Source organism: Labrus mixtus, chromosome 11, assembly GCF_963584025.1.
Source record: "Labrus mixtus chromosome 11, fLabMix1.1, whole genome shotgun sequence".
Classification (NCBI taxonomy): Eukaryota; Metazoa; Chordata; class Actinopteri; order Labriformes; family Labridae; genus Labrus; species Labrus mixtus.
The window spans coordinates 24,989,823-25,013,593 of NC_083622.1; the positions used below are offsets into that span (position 1 = coordinate 24,989,823).

Below are 23,771 nucleotides of genomic sequence, written 5' to 3' on the forward strand. Positions count from 1 at the left end.
CATCAGGTCGGCCATTGTTTTACAAAATAGTTTAAAATTTAGAGTTGGGTTTTATTTGATTTAAATGCTGTTGTTATTTAAAAGTCGTTATTGTACATAAAGTGAAAAACTGACTCTTGTCTTTCCAAAGTTACCAGGACTGTGCATAATATGATCAACTTTTATTTTGTGGTTTGAGACATTTTGGAAGAAAATGTTGCCAGTGTGCTAAAATATTTGACAGTAGAGTATAAAACTTACACCAGCTACCTATTTGTACTAACATGACCTACTCTTTCTGTTTCAATAAGAGGGATTTTGATTTTCAGATTTTCTGATTTTGATTGCTGTGAGGACGATGAGCTGGAGACACTGGTGGGTTGGGATAGAGTCTGGTTCTTATTCCCATCGGTTATGATGCTGAGGATCCCCCTCCCCTCCCCTGGAGATCAGAAGAGCATCTGATAATAGGCTGCTATCTGTGCGTCATGGCCACAAGAAGAGAGCTGTGCTCTTCTATTCTGTGATCAGTCTGCCTCCACATGGCTAAGGCTTGATTTCAAACTCCCTCCTCAGCCCCAAACACAACATGATGTCATGTGCCGGTATGGACTCAGACTCGCATGTTGTTAGGCGCGTAAATGTTGCCTAAGTGATTTTTTTTTTATTTACTTCAATTTGTTTTCTTGAATTGCAAACCAAACTAAGAAGAATCGCTTGGTAAGTTCTTGTTTATATTCTTTCTTCTTTTGTTTTTCTCGGGCGATATTTGGATGCAAACATACTAGAACAATGTCCTGTGAAACATTTGCTAATTAGAATATAATAATTATATATACATACAACTAGATTTTGTTCTACAATAGGGATAATTAATCGGGAATTAAGCCACCTGAGATCATGTTCTTAATATAGGTTATATATTTATTTTCTGGGATATTACTTTATTCTTTTTTCCCCTCGATAAGATCTTTTTTATTTATGTCATATTGAACTGTCTGATCCAAGCAACATCACAGATTTCTTCACACGGAAAAATAATTAGCTATTTTCCTTTTTCACGTCGGGTATCCCGTTGGGACTCAGAACCGCGTCCGAATTGAATGAATGCAAATTCATTATCTCTGAATAAAATTAGAGGATTAACAGCGCAGCGTGTTTTGCCGCAAAGAAATCAAGTTTTTACACTTTACTTTTACAATAAAAATATGAGCAATGTGTGCATTGTATTCATTGGAGATCTTGTCTTGTAACGAATCAGGTTTACCTTGTTATAAAATAGATACGAAAGCAAAATATCACTATTTGTTACACTGAAAAGTGTGTGGTTTTGACTACATTATTCTGATTCACATGAGCCGTGAATTTTAAGCATCGTGGGTGCGTGCTTTCAGTTCAGTTTCACACCACAAAAATCAGTTCTAAACTTAAAGTTTGTCATATGATTTACAAGAAATTGGATCACCTCCTGCACACCACGTTTTATTTTAGAAATGTAATAGCCTACGAGAAAATAATAATAATGATAGTTTAATTCCAAAATTGTTTTAAAATGATTTTCCAAAAACAATATCTTCAAACAAAGACAAAAATGGATCAATGAACACCTGTGCCAAATGGGAATTCATTTTTGACTTATAGAAAAGCCAAGGATTTTTACAAGACTGCAAATGTTTAAATTCAACAAGTTAAGATTAACAAAGTGCACAGACACACCCCAATACGCCTCCAGAGGTTTTCGGCTTTCATATAAAGGCCACTTTCTTCTGCCATCTCACTTTATTTTCGTTTACGCGCATGTTGACAGCGTGGCACCTATAGGCCCTGTACGTTTTGGTGACTCGTAGCATTGGTTCTTCTTAACCATAAGCTGTTTCTGTTTTAGGAGTCGTTTTCTGCTGACTGAAATTGTATTTTTATCGGGAGACACCTGGCATAAAGAAAACTGTTCGGTGAGAGGGAGGAAGACGCTGGAAATATCGGTCTCAACTTGGAAAGAAGAAAGCATAACAACTCTGTATCAAGTCTGGGTAAGAACGAAAAGTTGATCATGCTGGGGGGCGAAGGAGAGAGCAGCACCTTTTCCTCTTCCAAGGACGCAGTGGATGAGAGGTGTAAGTCTCCGGCTGTGGATGGAGACGACCCGGCTGCTGGCAGTAGGTACACAGAGCACGGGATGGGAGCTGAGCGCTACTACATCCCACCCACTGTCTCCAAACAAAGTCCAGAAACACCAAACCCCTGCTCCTTCATCCCCTACACTCCCAGTGGGACTGTCTACAGCCCGTCCAGCGCAGGCAGGTACCCCTCATCTCTCCATCTGGGATCCGTATTGCCACCAGCGGGATTTTCTCCCTCCACAGCTGGCCGCAGTCACTTCAGCTCGGCGTACCAGCTCGGCCAGGGCCCCAGTTGCATCTACCCGCCATACACCGGCTCAGGGTCCGCTCTCAGCAACATGAGTTTACCCACAAGCGGCCCCGGGATGAGGGCCCAGGTCTTCCTGTGCAACCGGCCGCTGTGGCTCAAGTTCCACAGGCACCAGACCGAGATGATTATCACCAAACAGGGCAGGTGAGGGTGCAGGAAAAGATGAAAAGGATGCAACTTTACTATAATTGTGATTTTTAATAGGCTACATTTATTTCTGATTTTCACCAGTGGGCTATTAAACCTTCTCCATAATGAATTCTATGCATTTTCCTTTTGTGTTGTTTTTGCAGACGGATGTTTCCATTCCTCAGTTTTAATATCAGTGGTCTGAACATGACAAAACAGTATAACGTGTTTGTGGAGGTGGTGCTTGCGGATCCAAACCACTGGAGGTTTCAAGGTGGCAAGTGGGTCACCTGTGGGAAGGCGGACAATAGCAGCCAAGGTAGTACTTACACAGGTCGATTTTATAGTAAACATAAACAGTTTAAATAAGCCTACCTATATGTAACCAAATGAAATCAAACTTCACGATTATTTGTTTTTCTTATAGAAAAGTTAATATTTCACTAAAAAATAAGACCTACTTCTGCGTAAAAACTTTCAGAACAGATGTGTATTGGAGTTTGATGTTAAAAATATGTATTTATTTTTTAATGCAGGGAATAAAGTCTATATCCACCCGGAGTCTCCAAACACAGGGACGCACTGGATGCGACAAGAAATCTCTTTCAGTAAACTGAAACTCACCAACAACAAAGGCAACAGTCATAGTACTTCACAGGTATGCCATGCTACAAAAAATACCCCCGAGACCTTTACGCACACCATGATTAAGATTTTTAAAATTACTATACACTACCTCAATTAACTGTATTGTAATTTTTGCACAATTTTCATTTAATTGAACTGAGATCAACTGCAGTATCACCTTTTTTTGTTTATTTTTTAATGAACTGTAAAATATCTCAGAACCAGGAGAAATTGTGCGTATAAGTGACAACGTTATCGCGCACAACTTAGAGTTTAATATGTCATTTTGATTTTAAAATGTCATTCAAATACGATTACATTTTCTGCGTTCAGGGGATGCCCCTTCTGTCCACAGAGGCTGTACAAACGCATACTATAAAATGAAGCTGCTAATTGAGAACGCAGAGGAAATTGGCGACACGCCAGTTTGCACAATTTGGGAAATATTTTAAGAAAAAAGAAACCCACAAAAACCCGGGTGAAATTAGTGCATGTTTTAAAAAAAGCATAGAAACATGTAGTTTAACTGTCTATTTTTTGTTGATATGTAGATGATCGTCCTGCAATCACTGCATAAGTACCAGCCAAGGCTGCATATCGTGGAGGTGGTGGAGGACGGGGTGGAGGACATCAGCAGTGACGTGAAGACTCAAAGCTTCCTCTTCCCAGAGACCCAGTTTATAGCTGTCACTGCTTACCAGAACACTGATGTGAGCATGAACAATTCCTCCCTGTTTTCTCTATGGTGGCCTACTATTATTATATACTCAAACCAAAATCTCTGTGGTTGTTACATCTTGTTCGAATATATTTATAGCTTAATATCTTATTGAATGGAAAACCATAATTAATCACCTTTCCGCTGTTTCCCCCCTCTATATTCTTTTCTGCCGATTTCTTTCATCTAGATAACACAGCTGAAAATTGATCACAACCCTTTTGCCAAAGGATTCAGAGACAACTATGATTCGTGAGTATTTGACTTAATTATTATGCATACAAGCCATAAACTTAATATAATTATTGTTTTACAGTAGGACTAAATTACATTTTTTTATTGATAGTCTTTTATGGTTGTAATTGCCTTTTCAAATTAACCAACTGAACATATTCGTATATTATATTCGTATGGCAACTCATTTTAAAACACATTTTCACACTATGTTTTTTTTTTTTTTACCCAATCCTCTCATTTACCCCATTTGTGGTTTTTAAGGATGTACACAGCTCCAGAGAACGACCGCCTCACCCCCTCACCCACCGCCTCTCCCCGTGCACACCAGATTGTCCCCAGCGCCCGCTACACAATGCAGCCCCTCTTCCAGGACCAGTTTGTCAACAACCTCCCCCAGCATCGCTTTTACAACAGCGAGAGAGCTGTGCCGCAGACTAACAACCTCCTCTCACCTCAGCCTGAAGACGGAGCATCACAGAGGTGGTTTGTCACCTCCATGCAGCAAGGAGGAAACAGTACAAGCACCAGCAACAAGCTAGATCTCACACCATATGAGGGGGAATATTCAAGCTCCCTGCTGCCTTATGGTATCAAATCTCTGTCCATGCAAACATCCCATGCTCTCAGCTACTACCCAGAATCACCTTTCACTACCATGTCTGCAGGGTGGGGGTCCAGAGCGGCATACCAGAGGAAGGTTACTCACAGCCTGCCTTGGTCTCCTAGGCCCAGCCCCACAGCCGTTTTCTCAGAAGACTCAAACAAAGTGAAACCGCAGATAGAGGAGGTGAACGGTAGCGGAGGCCTGATCTCATCCTGGACAGACACAGCTCTGTGCCTTGACAAAGCTGATTCCTATTCTTCAACCTGCAAACGAAGGCGCTTGACCATTAATGGCCCCAGTACAGAGGACTCACCTGCTGACATCAAGTGTGAGGATTCTGCTGCACCCAACAGTAGCTCCTACAGCAAAGAAGCCCCTTCATCCAAAGGCATGGCAGCCTACTATTCCTTCTACACAAACCCTTGAACACATTATCTTTTGAACACTTTGTCTCTAATTTAGCAAATGATGTTGTTCTTCATCTGTCACCATGAATAAGAACATTCATTTGATCAATCAGAATTTCTATTGTGATTTTCCTTTTCATGATGATACAGTTAATGTCAAGGGTTCATTTAAGTAATATCAAAACCAGAATGTTTTTGTGGCATGATGAGCATTAACATCCTGTGCTTTTTACACCTGTTCAGTCAATCTACACTTATTTACAGAGCTCCACAGGTATGTCATCCTCTATTTGAAAGTGCCAAAGCATTTGTTTAAAGATTTTGTCAATTTTTTAAAATGGTAATATGTACCTATGCTTTTTTGTGTGAATACATTGCTGTAACTGCCTTTAAACTGAGGATACATGTTTACAGATTATTTATTAAAGGCCTGTTGATATGAAACGTGTGCACTCCTGAATGTGAAGTTAATATGCTGTATATACATTCATGCGATGTTCAGATATTTGATAATAAAAAGGTATATGTTCTATTGAGTATCTAAGGGTTTTTTTTCCAAGTCTCAAGATTAAACACATTTTCAGAGTTTTTATTTTATACAATAATTTATTATCACTGGACTGACATGTAGGCCTATATGAAACCAAGTCATGTGTAGAAAGCACAACTTGTGGTTTATCAAATTCATTATTTGTTTCTGTGGGCTCTGTCGCACTCTAGTGGCACATTGTTGTATTCACAGTTAAATGATTTCCTACAGCAGCCTGTTGACTGGAGATAGACTTGAGTGCATCTGTCAAAACATTAACATAAATCTTTATTTCATCAAATAACTATATCATAACAGCTTATAGAATTAAAATGGAAGTATCATTTTTATGTTCTTTTTTTGAAGAATGATCTCTCTGAACATGCGAACCCGCACATTTGACACATAAAATGAAGTAGGAGTAGCCTATGTACACATGACAGATTTATGTCTTTCAAATTGTACCCTAATAATGAATAAATATGATGCTGAGCACCTGTAGAGAGCCTAGGATAAAGTGGGATTTCATAAAAATAAAAATAAAAACATATAAGGTAGAATAATTAAAGGGGGTTAGTATGTGTTGTACCAGCATAATCTGTGGGTACACATATAATGTAATCGATAAACAATGAGCCCCAACTTCCTCCGCCTGTTTAGGGAGGTTGTGCTGAAACCTATGAGGGACAAAAAATGACTAAAGTATAAATAAATAAATAAATAAATAAATGTTGGGAGAAATGCATACAATAATGTATAAATAATTAAATAATTAAATAAATGCATCAATAAATATATAAATGCTGAAAACAATACATCAATGAATAAATAATAAATACACTTTGTTAATGGAAAAGGCTATTTATCTATTTTTACATGTATTTATTCATTTATTAGCGTATTTCTACAGTTATATATGTATCAATGCATACATTTCCACATTAATTGAGTTATTAATTTATTTCCGTATTTTTACATTTACACATCTATTTATTTCTGTGTCCAGGTAGTAAGAGGAAAAGTATATATAAATTTGCTTCTGTCTGTTTTTCAAAATTTACCAATCCTACTTCAGTAATGTTAGGACGGCCCACTTCATTTACATATTTACTTCTCCTTGTACAACATGGACACAGAAATACATGAATATATTTATTTATTAATTTTTATATGAATTGTTGCATTTATTGAATTATTTATTGATGCATTTATTTAATTATTTATACATTATTGTATGCATTTCTCCCAACATTTATTTATACTTTAGTCATGTTTTGTCCCTCATAGATACCTGGCAACCCGTCCATCAGGCTGCACAGAGTCACCGGAGAGTTGACAGGAACAACATCACTGCTCTGAGCTCACATTATTTATGGATTGCCTCAGTCAACAAGAAAAGCCTCTGTTTATATTGCCAGTGAATGACAGTGAATCCAAAACATCAGGTCTTACAACAACGAGATCTACCATCTGTGTAAGTCTGAATACTTGTTACTCATTGTTACTGTGAGTTTATCAAAGTGTTAGCTAAGTTGGCTAGCAGCGCGGTTAGCATGCTAGCTGCACTGACGTTAGCGTCATGATGTTTTTATCTTTTTGGATAACATGCAGCGAGCGACACTGAGCATTGTGTAAACACTAGCTGTTTTTAACTCACGGACTGGGTTGAAGCTGGCGTTATGTAAGGTCAGTGTGTTGCTAAATGTGTTTATAAACCATGTGACAAAGCGTGGTAGCAGACCGTTCATTGACACACAACACGTCGGTTCTAGCTAACGAAACGGTAAACACCGGACAGCGTGGGGAAAGGAAAGGCCTCCATGAAGGAGTTTAGTAACAAGTGGTAAGCTACGCAGAGAAGCAGTAACATGTTTATATCATTAGCTGCTCACTGATACACAGATTTACTCACTGCTGTCATCGGGGAGTGTCGTTAACTATTGTCAGAGAGGTTAGTTAGTTAAACATTTGTAATATGTGTTTCTATCTCTGGGGTTATGTAACTCGTGGTAAGGTGTTTACAAGTGTTCCCCAAGGTGGGACATTGTTTGTGTTGTCATCTGATTGTATGTGCAGAGGAAGGTGTCTTTTTTTTACATGGCACACATTCAACACTGCACCGACCCTCCTACTTTCAAATCACTGATCAAAACTCACCTCTTTAAAAAAGCTTTTGATGTATGATTATGATGTATTTTCTGTTTTCTGTAGTTTTACCTTTATTGCTGTTATCTTTATGATTTGTGTGTAATGTTGCAATGTCTGTTAGTCTGTCCTTACTGTGCTGTTCTTTATGTTTTTAACTATTGTAAAGTGTCTTTGAGTTTTTAAAAGCGCTTATAAATAAAATGTATTATTATTATTGTTATTATTATGGCACAACTTGACACGATTTAGTGATGCAAGGCAAGTTGTGAACAAGTTGTGTCATCTGACTTAATATATTATCATCAGGTAGTTTAATGTTATTTCAATGGTTCCTTTTGCAAGGATGGCTAGAAACGATGCCCTATCCTAACATTACATGTACACATTTTATTTACATATGAGTGTACAATATTCAGTCATTTAGAAAGGCTGAATAAAGAATAAATTATTAATCATGCAGGTAAACTGATGTCATCAAAATCTGGTACAGAGACTGAGGAGGAGTCAAAGTCTCATCCGTCTTAGTCCATCTTCTGCTCCACTTCTAACCTTCTTCACATAGATGTTTTCATAGGGGGGTTATCTCACTGATGTTGGAAATTATGGCCCTTTCAATTATCGCGTTTAATGTTGGAACTGTTTTAGAGGAGGATTAGTGCGACATACTCTGTAATAATATTTGAGGGTGTAGTTTTTTGTAGTATTGTTTTGGACTGACAGGTGTTTCTATTGTTTTGTCAACCCCATTTATGTAAGGTAAGAGAGCATTTTTACCCCTCTATAAGATACACTAATGTTCAATCTGCCACAGAAACCTCATCCTCTGAAATGATGACGCTTCGTACAACGCCTCTCTTTGTTGATCTCTGTAGGTTCAGCAAAAACTGATCATTGTATTCTACATGAAGGTCAGATTTATTGCAGGAGTGTTGTAGACTGCAATAGTTTTAGGCATGTGAACTGGCAACTTATTGTCAAACTATTGCTTTTTTCCCCTCAGGCAGCTTCACTGTCCCCCTGTGTGTTTACATGTTGGTATTTTCCTCAGGTTCTTACTCATTATATTTGAGTATGATGATGGAAATTCATAAATTACAACTTCTTGCTTAGAAATGGGGATATTTTTTTATTTGGACTGCCAACATAACTTATTCACATTGGGGAGTAATGTATCAGGTTATCAGGGTTGGAGGAAACCTAATGATCATAATCATAATGATATGCAAAAGATGAGATATATATATATAAAATTCAGTTCTGGACTTGAATAAATATCCTTGCAACAAAGAAGGTTGTCTCTGTGAAATTATTTAAGATACCAAACCTTCACCAGAGCAAAATTGAAGGATGTGAGGCAGTCGCTCTCTAGAAGGATTTGGTGCAATAATGTTAAGAATTCAGTCTGAATATTTCTTTTGATAAATTGTGTTGAATGAACTTATGTTGTGTTCCGTTATTTGTGTTGAAGGCGAAGCTGACCAAAATGACATAAAAGCGTCACATAGCCCAAACAGTCATGACCATATGGCGCTCTGGTGGAGGCGAAATGCTGACTCGCTGCGTGTTGTTCGTGAGTCGAGGATATCTCGCTCCACAAGGACTCCTGGCCTCTGTGGGACGGGCATCATTGGCACAGAGTTGCGGAAGCTCCTGGTGATGCCAGAGGAAGTCTTGTCCTTCTCTCTGTTTGAGCCTTGTTGGCACTATCTTTAGATATTCAAAACAAAAAAAAAATAAAAAGAGACACAGGAAGGTGGGTTACAGAGCTGACACAGGGGCTTGATGCAGAGCAGACTGAGCAACCTTGGAGTTGCAAGTATCATTCTTGTGATTCAGAGGGAGTAAGTGCTGCTTTTTTTAAACAGAGTTTAAAAATATGCTTAAAGTATTTGGGAGAATTGGCTTGTTTTTTTTTGTGAAAGATGAATTCAGTCAACATTTTTAGTTGGTAAGGCCTTGGATTCAGACTCAGCCAGAAAGGAATTTCACTCCTTTCTTTCTACTTTTTCCTCAGGACTTTCAATATGCTGGCCTTTAGGACTTGAACAGCTTGATGACGAGTTAAGAGGCTGCTGTGTCAGACAGAGCTCGGATCTACAGAAAGGCAGAGATGGGAAACACAGCGACAAAGTTCCGTAAAGCTCTCATCAATGGAGATGAGATGCTGGCCTGCCAACTGTATGAAAGCAACCCGCAGTTCAAGGAGGCTCTGGATCCCAACTCTACATACGGAGAGTCCTACCAGCACAACACTCCACTGCACTATGCTGCTCGGCATGGCATGACACGCCTACTCAGGTCAGGATGTGGCTGAAATAAAATCAAACAAGAACTATACATTTTCATAGTCACATATTTATGGACTAGCTGCTATCAGTGTTAAAGAAAAACTGAAACTGGAGGGTCAGTAAGATGAGGTACTAGTTTGTTGTTCACCTGCTTTTTGAAATGCTTTATGGTATTACTCCTATTTCTAATGTTGCACCTGTTCAGAAAGATCCCTTGAGCACATCCTATATTCTTCAGTTGGCACTCTACAGATCAACTGGTGCCACTTTAACTGTATTGCTGCATCATAATATAACATTTTTATATTTCGTCTCTATATGTCTCAGTCCCATCTGTCTCTCCACACAGCCATCTGTTAGCAGCTATCAGGAATGAAACATGCTGTGTTTGAATAGGATGGGTTTCCAAGAGCTTCCCTTCCCATGAGCTACCAACCTCGCATGTGTTCGTTCTCACTCCTCTAAGGCGCTGTCACTTCTCCACTAATAGGATGCTCAATTTTGCATTCATAAAAGACTTAAACAAAAGCCAGTAGAGTTATGAAATATGAGCAGGTTATATTTAAGTCAAGTGGAAGCCAAACAGGACGTGAAGGTTATTTGATAGATGGATGGATGGCTGTATAGAAATGATCCTGATGGTTCAAGGTTGAACTTGAAGGGACATTTTTGGATAATAATAATTAAGCTGGTGTGCAATTTTAACTTCCATGATGCTTAAAATGTCGGTGTAGTCTACTTTAAAACGACACACGCATTCAACTGAAATTAGTTACATTTGTTATTTACTTTCCTTTTCTGTTTTTCGGAAGAATAATGAAAAAAAAGAGTTTGCTATTGTATTTAAAACATGCTATCATGGCTTACAAAATCTAAATATATAGTCTACTAGTAATTGTTGACCATGTTAGTGTCCATTCTGAACAAAGCTGACATTAAAAATGAGTTATTCTTTGAAATCAACCTGTTCTTGTCTTATTCTTTCAGGTATTTTCTCCTCAATAAAGATGGCAATCCAAATAAGCGTAATGTGCACAACGAGACATCTCTGCACCTTCTTTGCATGGGGCCCCGGATCCTGACCTCAGAGGGGGCACTGCATCCCCGGATCTCGCGGCCATATGAAGACAAACAGCGTCGGGCAGAATGTCTACAAATTATCCTGGCATGGACCGGAGCAAAGCTGGATCATGGAGAGTATGAGTGTGCTGATGTGAATGCCACCGACAACAAGAAAAACACCTGCCTGCACTATGCTGCTGCTTCAGGCATGAAGAATTGTGTTGAGGTGAGAGACCAAAATCCTGTGGATATTTTTCAGTCTGGGCATATGCAAAATAATCTCAGTAATGACGTCTTGGCATACATCCAGTGCTTCATAGAAAGCCAACAAAGTAACCCTGATGTTAACAGAAATTATTCAATTTAAAAAAATAATACTCAGAGAATACAAGCCTGTGTGTGGTGTGGTGCTAGATAGAGTCAAGAAAAACCCTGGGTAAGGGTGTGATCACATCCCATTATGTTTTAACAACAGTCCCCTTGTGTCTTTTGGGAAGATACTGGGAAATCACAAAACATATTATTATTAATCCCTGCAGCAGGAAGATCTACAAAGAAGAGTTACATGGGTAATGATAACAGCTCTCTATCTGCCTGTTAAGACCTGATGCTAATTCTGAAATGGTCTTAAAGTATAATCCACCATAGCTGTGGTGTCCCCTTGATGATGGATTCAGCCATGCCATTAGAACTGACTGAAGATAGTCACATTTTTATCCACCGCATGGGCAACATTTTAATTTGGTATTTTTTTTTTTTTTTACTGCTGAATGTTGTTATTTCTGTTTTTAATTAAATTAGAACTTTGGAAAATTAAGGAAAGACATGAATGAAAGAAATGGGTTTAATAAGTAGTAGTTAAAATTACATATTCATAGAGCTAAAAAGATGTATTTATCATTTGCCTCATTGCGGCTTATTTAAATTCTGCTCAGAAACTTAATTAACTCTTTTCTCTGCTTGTGCTTTTTGGAGAGTTGAAAGAGTTCAAAATGTATATTTGGTGCAGAACTGGTGATAATGATCCCTGTATATATGTAGGAATAGCAGGGGTGGGCATCCTCAGTCTTTTCCTTTTAATTCACTAAGTTAGTGTGACCAGAAAACCATTGCACTATGTATTTAATTCAACTTACTTTGATTAGTATAGCACATTTCATACAAATGTAAACTCAATGTGCTTCACAGAAGAGAAAAATAAACAAACACATTTAGACTAGAGGTATTAAGTTTATGTCCATCCATGCAAGTGTGCTCGTCAATTTCTCCCTTTGTTTCCTCTTACTTAGTTCCTTGTGCAGAGAGAAGCGGACCTGTTTGCGGAGAATGAAAACCGCGAGACTCCATGTGACTGTGCAGAGAAGCAGCACCACAAGGATCTGGCCTTGTGCCTGGAGTCACAGATGGTCTTCTCCCTTGCCCCCGAGGCTGAGGGTATAGAGGCAGAGTATGCAGCCCTTGACCGGAGAGAGGTACAGAAAAACACGCCAAGATGAAGAGTGTACACAGCTTTAAGTTTGTCACGGTCAACAGGTGTCACCTACATCGTTATACCAGAATGCCAACCTTTACATGATCCCTCTGTACAGTGATAAAATTGGTTCTGAATAAGACCTAGAGTACAATTTCAAAAGTTTAACCTAAGAACAACATTCACCGATTAACCATATTCTGAAGGGTCTATAGGGAATGAAAATAAGGATCATATTTTGTACAGTATGTAGCTGGGATAAAGTTAAGTTTCTTCTTGCCTTAAGGAGATTTTTGTCCACATTTTGGAATCCAGCTGGCCAGCCTCCACATTTCAGATTCTTCTGTTAGACAAAAACAAACACAAAAATAAAGAAGTCTGCGATAAAGCATGTGACTGATAATCATCAGCCTCTGAGCTCATTGGGCCTGGCCTTATCATGGGTCAGCAATTGTCTATATTTGCTTTTAATGCTTCTATTGTCGTCTTCCAATTTTCCCGTTCATTCCTTCTCCTCCCCCTTCCCCCTCTTCTCCCCATCTCAACCCTTTCTCTCTCTCTACTCATTATCTCTGCAAACCTGCTCCTTATTCTTTTTTTTATGCCTTGCCTTCTTTAACCTCCCCTCTCATCCTCCTCTTGTCATTCTCCACCTTTCCTCTTCTCCTGTCTCTGTCCTTTCCTCTGACATGCCCTCCTCTATAGCTGTATGAGGGCCTGCGGCCTCAGGATCTTCGGAGGTTGAAGGACATGCTGATAGTGGAGACAGCCGACATGCTGCAGGCCCCTCTCTTCACTGCAGAGGGGCTGCTACGTGCCCATGGTACTATTAAACACACAAATACACAAAACACTATCTACCTCCTTGTGGTGGTAAAAAGCATTCTACATACATGACCACATAATGAGCCTCACAGGATTTTTTTCTTTTCAGTGACCAGTTTAGCACATCATAGTCTTTGTTTATGTATCCATGTGTTTCCTCTACATGCTCACCGTCTGATAAAAGCAACAATGTCCAGAATAAAGTAGGCAGTTAATATTACAGTCCAAACTTGTACTTTTAAAGAGATTATTTTTTTACAAAACTTGAGATATTTCTGACTTTGTACCACTTAGCAGACCTTATTCCACTGTTGCCTTTAAAAAAAAAAAGATTTGTTGTATAGTCATCATTCTTTTTATTTCTGGGAACAGAAAGGCCATATCTCATATAAACTTCAAGCTACACTCCAGTGATTTCCTTGCAGTAAGAGATTCAAAAGGTCACCAGACTTTGTCTTAAGGTTTTGGTGGAAAGTGTGATTGACACACCACATGCTCTAAATGATATTAAAGAATGCTTGTCCCAGAGTTTCCCATACATAGCAGGTATATTTATGACCGCTCCAAGTATATTTCTGACACACAAAAGAGTGTGAGAGAGATAGAGAGGTCCACTGTCCATTAGCCCTCTTGTAAATGCACTGATTGAGATGTAATGCTCAAAAACTGAAGCTTTTCTTGCCTTTGTCAGTATTTGTTGTGCTGTTGATGCTGTCATGCAGTAAGAGTTTAGGATGATAGTTGTGATAAGCCTTATCATCAATAAGCCTCCTCATACGCGGACCACCTGATGCAATAACCGAATATTGAGTAGAACGTTTCAAAAATAAAATTATCATTTACCCTTCTAATTTAATAGTTTCATGTGAACACTACACAATAAAACCAGAATGCATCACTATGAAACAAACAGCCTAAATTAAGTACATGTAAACATTCTAAACAGATAATTAACAAAGAACACAGCACACTTATCAATGGTATCGCTGCTGTCTTCCTTTCATTGAATTCAGCCTCTCACCTCACTCCTGCTCTCACACACACCACTGACGCTCCTATCTGTCAATTAGAGCCACTCAGCAGGTTTACACACCTGGCTCAGAAAGGTTACTGACCTGTGCTCAGTGCTGCTCTCCGGTGTTCAATACAAACTTTGAATAAGGACTGACAACAGATAACCTGATAGTTAATAATAAAGCTGCTTAACCTTTTAACACAAAATAAATCAAATTACATGTGAACCAGTAAATGTTTTTTAAACATATTTTAATTTTCTGTTTCTTTCCTTAGATTTTAACAAAACAATAACACAGGGTGGAAACTTTTAGTTACCCTAACAGACCTATTGATATTGATTTGTACCTAAGAATTAAAAACCAGTTAACAAGCTTTGTTTGGATTATGAGGTTAAACCATCTGCATTCAAAAGGAAACGTTTTATAAAATTCCACACAATTCAAAAATACAGGACTAATGATTCAGTCCGGTCAGCTTCAAGTATTAAAAACAGATTAACATTCCTGACAAGACATGGATCCAAGAGACATTTGTCACCAGTCGGCCACATCAGTTAAAGCCTTGTAACCTGGGGAGAGTGAAATCATTTCATTTAGCCACATTATTCATGTCCATGCAGACATCAGTCACTTGGCCTGGATTTTCTAGTGATGCTCTTGTTACGCAGTCTTGGAAAAGTTCTGACTCACAGTGTCACAGTCTGGCTTTGATTTGCACTGCAGCCTTAAGCCACTCATTCACATAAACTAAGCTTATGTGCTGTGTGTGAAGAACCCCCAAACGTTTAAAACAGAATCCTTCGAAGCTCACGACCCACCTAGACTGAACTTGGTTTGGATTATATGAGACTTCAAAAATGTGTCACACTTTGGGTTTGATTTTCAGTATTCCCCTTTCCTCTAATTCAGAGGACCAAGTGGCTGGCTGCTGAGCTGTGTGTGCTACATATTAGACATACTTTTGGGAGATTAGAGAGGAGAGAGTGACTCCAGATTCTTGCTATATATAAGCACCTCTAGCATGGGAATGCAGTCTGTCTGTTTAATAGTGGGCGGCACATTTCAGGATTTTTGTTAATCTCCTGGAGAAGGGATTCTTGGACTTATGTATTATTAATTTCTTGAGAAAAACTTTCACTCATTTCCACACCAACTTTTTTTATTGCAATATTATATATCGGTCTTGTTTAGTTTTCTTATCACAACTCTTGGTGCTTAGCAGACTGTCGGTTTTTCTGATTGGAGAATTTTTATGTTCCTGCTAATACTTGATATTTAAGACTAAGTGTGAAGACTTTTAATTGCAGACTCCTTTTAATGGCCAAAAGCACGAAGATAGGGTCATACTCATTGATGAGTTGTAATTGAATGGAGATTGGAGGAAATGTTGCAATATTCATTATCTAAACGAGGCCATTTAGAGTCTGAGGCATTGGACTGGTGGTGAAACGTGTCTGGGGGCTGATAATGGCCTAATTGCACAGTTGACCGGGTCATAGTCTTTATTTGGGGGGGCTTTTTTGTCAAAGAAAATTTGGATTCAGGCACAGTCCACAAGTTGTTCAACATTCATGCTCAAAAGCTCTCAAACCTGCTCTTCTGCTAATGTGAGAGCGAGCAGCTATTCTACAACAGGAAAGCAGATGGCAGCAGGTCTATGCTGTTGGCTCTTTGAAAGGCTTAGGTGGTAGTGTTCTCACTGGAGAGGGATTTGTGTGGGCTTTGGTAGATTTAGCATTGTGCTTACCATTTCTTACAGATAATAGAAAGGATGATTTGAAACAAATGTTTTATGTTTCTTCCGAAGAAATTAGAATTGAGATGACAGCAAGTCTGTCTGTTTCATCAGGCTGAATGGGAATTCTGTCATTTGTTGTCCCTGATTAATGAACATTTTTAAAAATATCTCAAAATGAAAGTACACTGGGTCTTTGTGTTTTTTTTCAGTACAGTGATACTATATCAGAGCAGAGATTTTCAGAAGCTCTTTGTAACCGGGCTGGTTTTCTTATCACATGGTTTAAAAAAAGTCTTCAAAGTTGTAAAAATAAAAGTTGTTTTGATCTTTTTTTTTTTTTTTAAAGGCAAACCCTTTAAAAGCCAAACCAACCTGATTGCTTTTTCTTTAGATTTCTTTTGTTTTTGTTTTTTTGTGGGGTTATTGTAGAGATAGGACAGTGGATAGAGTCGGATGTCAGGGAGGGAGAGAGAGAGTTGGGGAATGACATGCGGGAAAGGAGCCACAGGTCGGATCTAAACCCCGGGCCGTATGCCTGGAGGACTACAGACTTCACACATGGGGCACGCACACTACGCCACCAGCGCCCATTACCAACCTGATCTCTCTTATTATTTCTCATGTTGCCACTTTTAGCTTATTTCTTATTTAACTCGCATCCAAACTTGTTTGACCTCTTTGTGATGTGTAGACATGTTTCTCATACAATGTGATTATTTTTCTCTTTTTGGTTCAAGCTGTTAGAATAAATCTCTCTTTAACTGGACCTTCCCCCCCCCCCTCAGATTGGGACAGAGAGAAACTCTTAGAGGCCTGGATGTCGAATGCGGAGGAATGCTGCCAACGCTCAGGGGTCCAGATGCCAAACCCGCCTCCAAGTGGCTACAATGCCTGGGACACCTTGCCCTCGCCCCGGACACCACGCACCACCCGCTCCTCCATCACCTCCCCTGACCAAATCAGCCTCATGCCTGCCGACGAGGAGTCCTCCCTGGTGAGAGAGGACTTTGGGTTCCATTTGTTGATGTTTGTTAAATTGGCAGACTTAGAGGAATAGCAGGAAAATGAGGCTGTCACTTTTTATAACATCGAAAATCCATTTAAATTACTTAGAAGTAACACACCTTCCAACTCTTATTGCTTCTGCATGAATTGTAGATCCACATCATTTTAATTAAGTTTATTATTTAACTGTACTTATCATTGAAGAAACATCAGATACAGTTTAAACCACAAGACCAGAAGCCCCAGGGAGGAGTGTGTTTTCCTGGCCAAGAAGTTTCTACAGCAGAGAACTAAAAGCTTGCATTGCAGCACACAGACTAATAGTAACTGGCAGTGTACTGTTTAAACTGTACACCACTGTTTATTTAAATGAAGTCCTCATGGTGCCACAGGTTTATTGAACAGTTTTACAAATTCTCACTGCCACACCTATCTTTCTGCATAGTCCTGCATTATTTTCCAGAACTTGATTACTTGCATACATTTTTTAGTTAATGCACTCTGTTAAATTAATCATTAGCCAACATGTTGGACTATCAGAATAGGTACAAATATATTTTTATTGTAATCTACTGTCTTGGTGTCAACATGAAGGATTTGAATATGAAAACCCCAAATTCTTTAGACTAGAGCCTGGCCGATTAATCAGCCAGCCGATATCAAGTAACTGTCAGTATCTTGTTACTTTTATCACAGATATGAGCCGATAGTACAAGATTTATTCAGCAGTCAAAAAGCATTTCTTTGAGTTTCATTGTATTAAACTAGCAGTTCTCTTTCACCAGCAGAGTGTGCTATATGGATTACAACAAGCATTATCACTCTCCAGAGTGCTGTGATGAACGCATATGCACAGTTACTTTACAGTTGTATTTATTATTACATTATCTTTTACACAAGTGTTTGATAACTGCATTTGAGGGATCAACACAATAAATGTGTATATTTATATCTATATTTATCTCTACAGATCGAAGATGGATCAAAGAAAGATATTGGTCAATGTATGGATAGTGGATTTTTCTCTCCCTAATATTGGTATCAGACCCAAAAATCCCATATCGATAGGGCCTCACTCCAGATTTCTCTGTTCAGAGTTAAGTTGTGATGCTTGTCATCATGCTGCTCCCTTGATGGGCTGCTTTATTTTGCGTAGGGAGAACTGTTAATGTTTGTTCAGAACACATCTGCTCTGTAGCTGTCTGCTAATTGTTTTCACTTTCCAACTCGCGCTAAGAGGTATCGAGTGTCTGCGGAGTAACATTTGGACACCTGGTAATGTTTTTCAAAGATAGACCAATTATGTTTGTTGCAACAACTACGTACTTACACCTCATGTAAGGTGTATTTTCAGCTGTGTGTACAGAATCTGCATGTCCACAAGGTCATTAAGGAACCATATTGACCCCCTGCTGCATGAGGGTCTGCACACCCCCTGTTTGATTGCACTCCCATTAACCTGACCTTGTCTGAAATTTCCAGATAATTATCAAACATGCTTGACATTTTCCTCAGCTGTCTTCTTTTGTGAACAGCTGTTAAGATGGAAATTATGCCAGGAAATGTGAGATGTCCTTTCTGCTGTTGGCAATTTGTCTTGCTCAACCACTCACTAAAGAAGACGGCAAATGAAGGTATCAAGTGAGTCTGATAACAATCAGGGAGTCCCAGAGGAAGACAGACACATAGAAAGGAAAGTCGATGTGCTGACTTTATACAGAATATGCAATTCATTATTGATTTTTTCACACTGCAGTGGTATTATTAATAGTGAATTGTATTATACAATTAAGTTAGAACTTCAGCAAAAAAAACATAAAGGTAGAATTTCTTTGGCTATTAAATGGATGTGCTAGTTCATAATTATGATGGAAAGTTGATTGCATTTGTAAATGCCTCTCAACAAAAGTTTTGCATTGAGTCATTTTTGACTGGTTTTTGGCCCCTGGCACAGAACTTGGGAGAGGTACCTCTGTACATGGGGTGCACATGCTATCCGGTGCCCCATGATTTGTCTATTCTGAGGTTTTTTCAATCCAAAGTCTTTAGTTTGTTAACTAAACAGTTAGTAGATGGTGGGAGAATCCAACAGACTTAAACTGTCAATGACTTCATGAGGAATCATAGGTTATGTTTGTGTGTTAATACATTTTGTTGTGGATCTGAGGAGGCCTAACTTGAACTGCACAGTGCCAATCGACCCAGCCTGCACAAGGGCCTGTTTAAAGGTTATAGTTGATTATATCACATGCTGCGCCTTCACAAATCAATACTTACATTGTTGAAGTACACTGCCTCCTCTATGTCTTTGTTAAGACTCAGTCTCTCACTGTAACAAGGCAAGTCATTGTGAGTGCATGTTTGTCCATAATTTTGTCTGTTTGTATGTCAATCATCTGGAAATGTGGGCTAAAACGTGTAATCTGTGAGCCAATGAGACGTCATGGTATTGGCCTGTTCTGGCCTTTGGCTCAATGTTTTGCATCAATCAATGACTACTTGTGTTTAGTTTAAGCGCTCCGTCTTAATAACCTATTAAGACATATTTTCTTCCTGGTCAAGTTGTTCTGTTGAGTACTAAAAATAATTTCAATTATTTTAATATTTCAAGAGAATGGCCTTATTTTCAATATTTAAAGCGGTTTGTTTTTTCATTCACTGACTCACATGTCTTGTACTAGAGGACCTTTTCAAATTGCAATCGTTGTTTCAGAATAGTTTTTTTTATGGAAGACTTTATTTATCTGAAGCAATTTCAACTTTGGCCTTGAGACTGATTGTATCTCTTTTCTTCTGTTAAACAGTGCGGCATCTGCTTGTCTTCCGTCTCAGTCTTTGAAGAACCCGTCGACATGTCCTGTGGCCACGAGTTCTGCAGAGCATGCTGGGAAGGGTAAGTCATATTTTTGTTGCGCCTTCAGATTCTGCTGTCTGGTTTCCAGGTTCTGCTGACTTTGACAGTGTGTATGCTTCCTCAGGTTTCTAAATCTAAAAATCCAAGAGGGTGAAGCTCACAACATCTTCTGCCCAGCCTTTGATTGCTACCAGCTAGTGCCTGTGGAAGTCATTGAGAGTGTGGTGTCTAGAGAGATGGACAAGCGCTACCTCCTGTTTGACATCAAGGTAACATGATGAAAAGACAGAGACATGCACTAAACAGTGTTTTATGCTAGTTTGAGCCTTTTACACATAACTGTAGAAACAAAAAACAAAACACTTCTGGAGTTTAATTACCAGTCAAGAATGACCTTCTCTTTATAGTGTTGAAGTCGAGATATTTACGCCCCTGTTACACAATGTAAAGCCGCACACTGGGATATCAATATTACGCTGTTGTGGACACAATGTGTTAGTGGTGTGATGACAGGGGATTTTGTTACGCCGCTGTTGAGGATTCACAACCTGTAAGAGGCTTTAGTTTGCTCTTAACATGAAGAATCGTTTCCTTAGTTTTACTTTAACCACTAAAACCAGCTTCTTAGTTTGAGTTTCAGAAACATTAACACAGAAATCATGTTCATATGAGTGCTTGCATATTCTGTGACTGATGGTTTGGGTAAAAATAGGAAAATAGAGGGGCGCTGGTGGCGCAGTGGTTAGTGCGCGCACCCCATGTATGGAGGCTGTCGTCTCAAGCGGGCGGCCCGGGTTCACCTCCCACCTGTGGCGTCTTTCCCGCATGTCATTCCCCTCTCTCTCTCTCTCCCTGATTTCCGACTCTATCCACTGTCCTGTCTATCCATTAGAGGCACAAAAAGGCCAAAAAATGTTGCAATCCACACCCAGGTGAAAACGGTTCACTGATGGCAGAAACATGATAAATCAGTCATACTGTTACCCTCACCAAAGGGCCCCTGGCTTTACAATAGGTTGTTGAATTACATATATAGTTTTTAAAACTCTTTGTACTTTTCTCTCAACAGGCATTTGTAGAGAACAATCCAGCAATCCGCTGGTGTCCCCAGGCCGGATGTGAAAGAGCGGTGAGACTGAACACTCAGGGCCCTGGGACCTCCACCTCAGACTCTCTCAGTTTTCCCCTCCTTCGGGCTCCTGCTGTGGACTGTGGAAAAGGGCACCTCTTCTGTTGGTCAGTAATTATCTGGTTAACATGAATGTTTCTGTAATTTTGAGATGATTTCATAGGTTTTAAAATTCTGACTTTTACCTATGAGATCATCTAATTTAATAGTAATTAAAGATCAACAAATGCAACAAAATCTTGAAATAAATGTGTTGATTGGTTTAATTTAAAGTGATATTACATGTTTCTAGAGTAGACATGTTTTCTGTCTTACAGAAGAGCCTTAGTGATAACAAGGCAATAAAAACAATGACTGGAAAACTATGAAGCCAAAGAAACCTGAACAATTTTAAAATATGATTCACATCGAGTTGAATCAAGAAGGCAAACGTAGAGAGAATGAGGAATGAAAGATGAGGTATATAAAAGTCTAACAAAATTAAAAACTGAATTAAATGATAGATACGTTCAAATGATATAAAAGTGTTTTGTGGACGCTACGATGTTCTATTGCTGTGAAATAAAAACAGTTTAAAATTAGGAGGACTCATTTGAGAGTTGTGTGTCCAACGCAGCAGCACACAGTAACTAGGAAACTCTGCGCCTTTTCAGGGAGCAAAGCGAGCGTCTAATAGCCCCTCCATCAGAGAGCTCTGAAGCTCTGTGGGGACCATCTCTCCATCGATTACTTCTTAATGACAGGGTGGCTAGATGGAAGTCTCTTCAGAGTAAAAGACGTATGACAGCCACCCTGGAGTTTGCCAAAAAGCAGTTTAAGATATTTGAGTATGAAAAAAAAAAAAGATTATTGGGAGAAATCGAGGTCCCAGCCATGATCTGATGATCTGGCTGATAAAAGTCTATAAAAGTCAAATGCTGTACTCAATGCATATGAGCATTAAGTGTATTTTCATAAATGTTGAACTATTCTTTTAACTTTTCAAATGTTGTAGATGCTTTTTTTATATTGTGGATTTTGTATTCAGATTGACAAAAAAATATCTAACCTCTTTTAAAGTCCTTAATAAGGAAAACTTAGTATAAATAATTTCTTAATGGTACACATGCCCTTATGCATATGATGAACGTGCAGCGTCCGTATCCTTGAATGCCAAACTCCTGCACCTCTGCAGTTTGTTTGCAGGGGTATTCATTCATTTTCCATGTACACAGATTTGTAACTGCTCTTATCTCTCTGCGTGTGTTATCTTGGCAGCATGTTCAAGGGCAGAAGGGCCTAGATGCTGTGTAGTCCTCCACCTTCTGTCCTCTGTATTCATTGTTCTGGAGCCCCGCAGCATGCCCCTTGGCGCCCTCCTCCCCCCCCCCCCCCCAACACACACACACACACACACACACACACACACACACACTGTTGTATTATGACCTCCACCTTTCCTTAACCAATTCCACACACACCACTACACTTCACCACACTATAGGGTTCCAGAAAGTGGTCATCAGGCTCACTTGTCAGGTTTATTCAAGAGTTGAGTTGACATGACATTTGTTAATGGAACTGGATGCAGCACAGGCAGGACTTTTCTCTCCCTTGACATGAGAAGGGTGTTTGGTTCAAAGGCATATATGTTTAATTGATGGTTGACAATTCTGACAGCCTCTGTGACAGCGCTGTGTGATTGGTGTATGCATCATTTGTCTCAATTGTATGTGTAGTCCAGACAGACTTGGAGCTTCGAACACGTCATTTTAACTGTCTCCTTCACATTTATCGCTCTGCATATGTTCCAGGGAGTGTCAAGGCGAGGCCCATGAGCCCTGTGACTGTGAGACCTGGAAGATGTGGCTACAGAAAGTCAATGAGATGAGACCTGAAGAATGTAAGTATTAACATAGTTATTAAGTGTGTTTAAGGAATGAAGTTAAAGCTGAATTGTACTAGTGGGTAGATACTTCACAGCATTTTCACTCATAGTCAAATTGTTGAAAAGAATATAGTCAGAGTCTACACATTTTAACATCACCTGACTAAGTCTCCAGGCCGGGAGAATTGTGCTCAGCTTCTCGGGGTAATATTGTTCTCACAAAGAAGCTAAGTTCAGAGGTGTAATCCTCTCACTTTCCCTGGTTTTTTGGGTCGCAGCCGAGTGATTGATTTGGAGCTAAATGGTCTGGAACTCCACCACAGTAATTACAAACAGTTTAGTGCTGAGCCTATTAAAACCAACCATCTTGATGATAAATTATTATTTAAAATGGACAGCCCACTCATTGAAAGTCTGCATTGTTTATAAGCAGTAATTGGACTGTGGGTAATCTAATAGATGATTTAAGATGGTCCAAGTCACCCCAAAGTGCTTCGCCTTTGATGTGACTGTCCAAATGTAAAAGCAATTATTTTGTTTTGGAACCATCCTCCCCTTCGATTTCCCCGGATTTGGTTTCATCCTGGCGTTTCAAACAGCACATCAGAGGTGCTTTGATAAGAGCCAATTATTCTGTTGTATGTGTGTGACTGAGGGAGGGGGGTTACATGAGCATCTTGGGAGATGTTAACAAAAATAAGCAATGCA

General features: G+C 39.2%; 2 protein-coding genes across 5 annotated transcripts in view; both read left to right on the forward strand.

Annotated features, from left to right (window-relative positions):
• Positions 1–494: 494 nt before the first annotated feature.
• Positions 495–5,575, forward strand: eomesb (eomesodermin homolog b). 3 transcript variants are annotated; one of them, XM_061051034.1, is made up of 8 exons: positions 495–699; positions 1,865–2,553; positions 2,703–2,857; positions 3,075–3,196; positions 3,717–3,875; positions 4,074–4,135; positions 4,382–4,707; positions 4,786–5,575. In XM_061051034.1, exons 2-8 carry the CDS (start codon positions 2,030–2,032, stop codon positions 5,148–5,150), a joined length of 1,713 nt encoding a protein of 570 aa, XP_060907017.1. In that variant the 5' UTR covers positions 495–699; positions 1,865–2,029; the 3' UTR covers positions 5,151–5,575. The 3 variants fall into 3 exon arrangements, with proteins under 3 accessions (XP_060907017.1, XP_060907015.1, XP_060907016.1); XM_061051032.1 differs by having other exon boundaries at positions 4,382–5,575; XM_061051033.1 differs by having other exon boundaries at positions 505–631; positions 4,382–5,575.
• Positions 5,576–6,976: 1,401 nt separating this feature from the next.
• The window catches only part of LOC132984273 (ankyrin repeat and IBR domain-containing protein 1-like), a 31,719-nt gene continuing 14,924 nt past the window's right edge, over positions 6,977–23,771 (forward strand). Inside the window, exons 1-10 of one of the 2 annotated variants that reach the window (XM_061051036.1) lie at positions 6,977–7,134; positions 9,823–10,106; positions 11,084–11,384; positions 12,448–12,630; positions 13,335–13,452; positions 16,994–17,202; positions 20,018–20,106; positions 20,192–20,336; positions 21,137–21,303; positions 22,990–23,078. In XM_061051036.1, the coding sequence (XP_060907019.1) occupies positions 9,919–10,106; positions 11,084–11,384; positions 12,448–12,630; positions 13,335–13,452; positions 16,994–17,202; positions 20,018–20,106; positions 20,192–20,336; positions 21,137–21,303; positions 22,990–23,078 (1,489 nt within the window). In that variant the 5' untranslated portion in view covers positions 6,977–7,134; positions 9,823–9,918. Of the gene's footprint in view, positions 7,135–9,570; positions 9,650–9,822; positions 10,107–11,083; positions 11,385–12,447; positions 12,631–13,334; positions 13,453–16,993; positions 17,203–20,017; positions 20,107–20,191; positions 20,337–21,136; positions 21,304–22,989; positions 23,079–23,771 lie in introns of those variants that run through there. The other variant, XM_061051037.1, reaches the window with a different exon arrangement.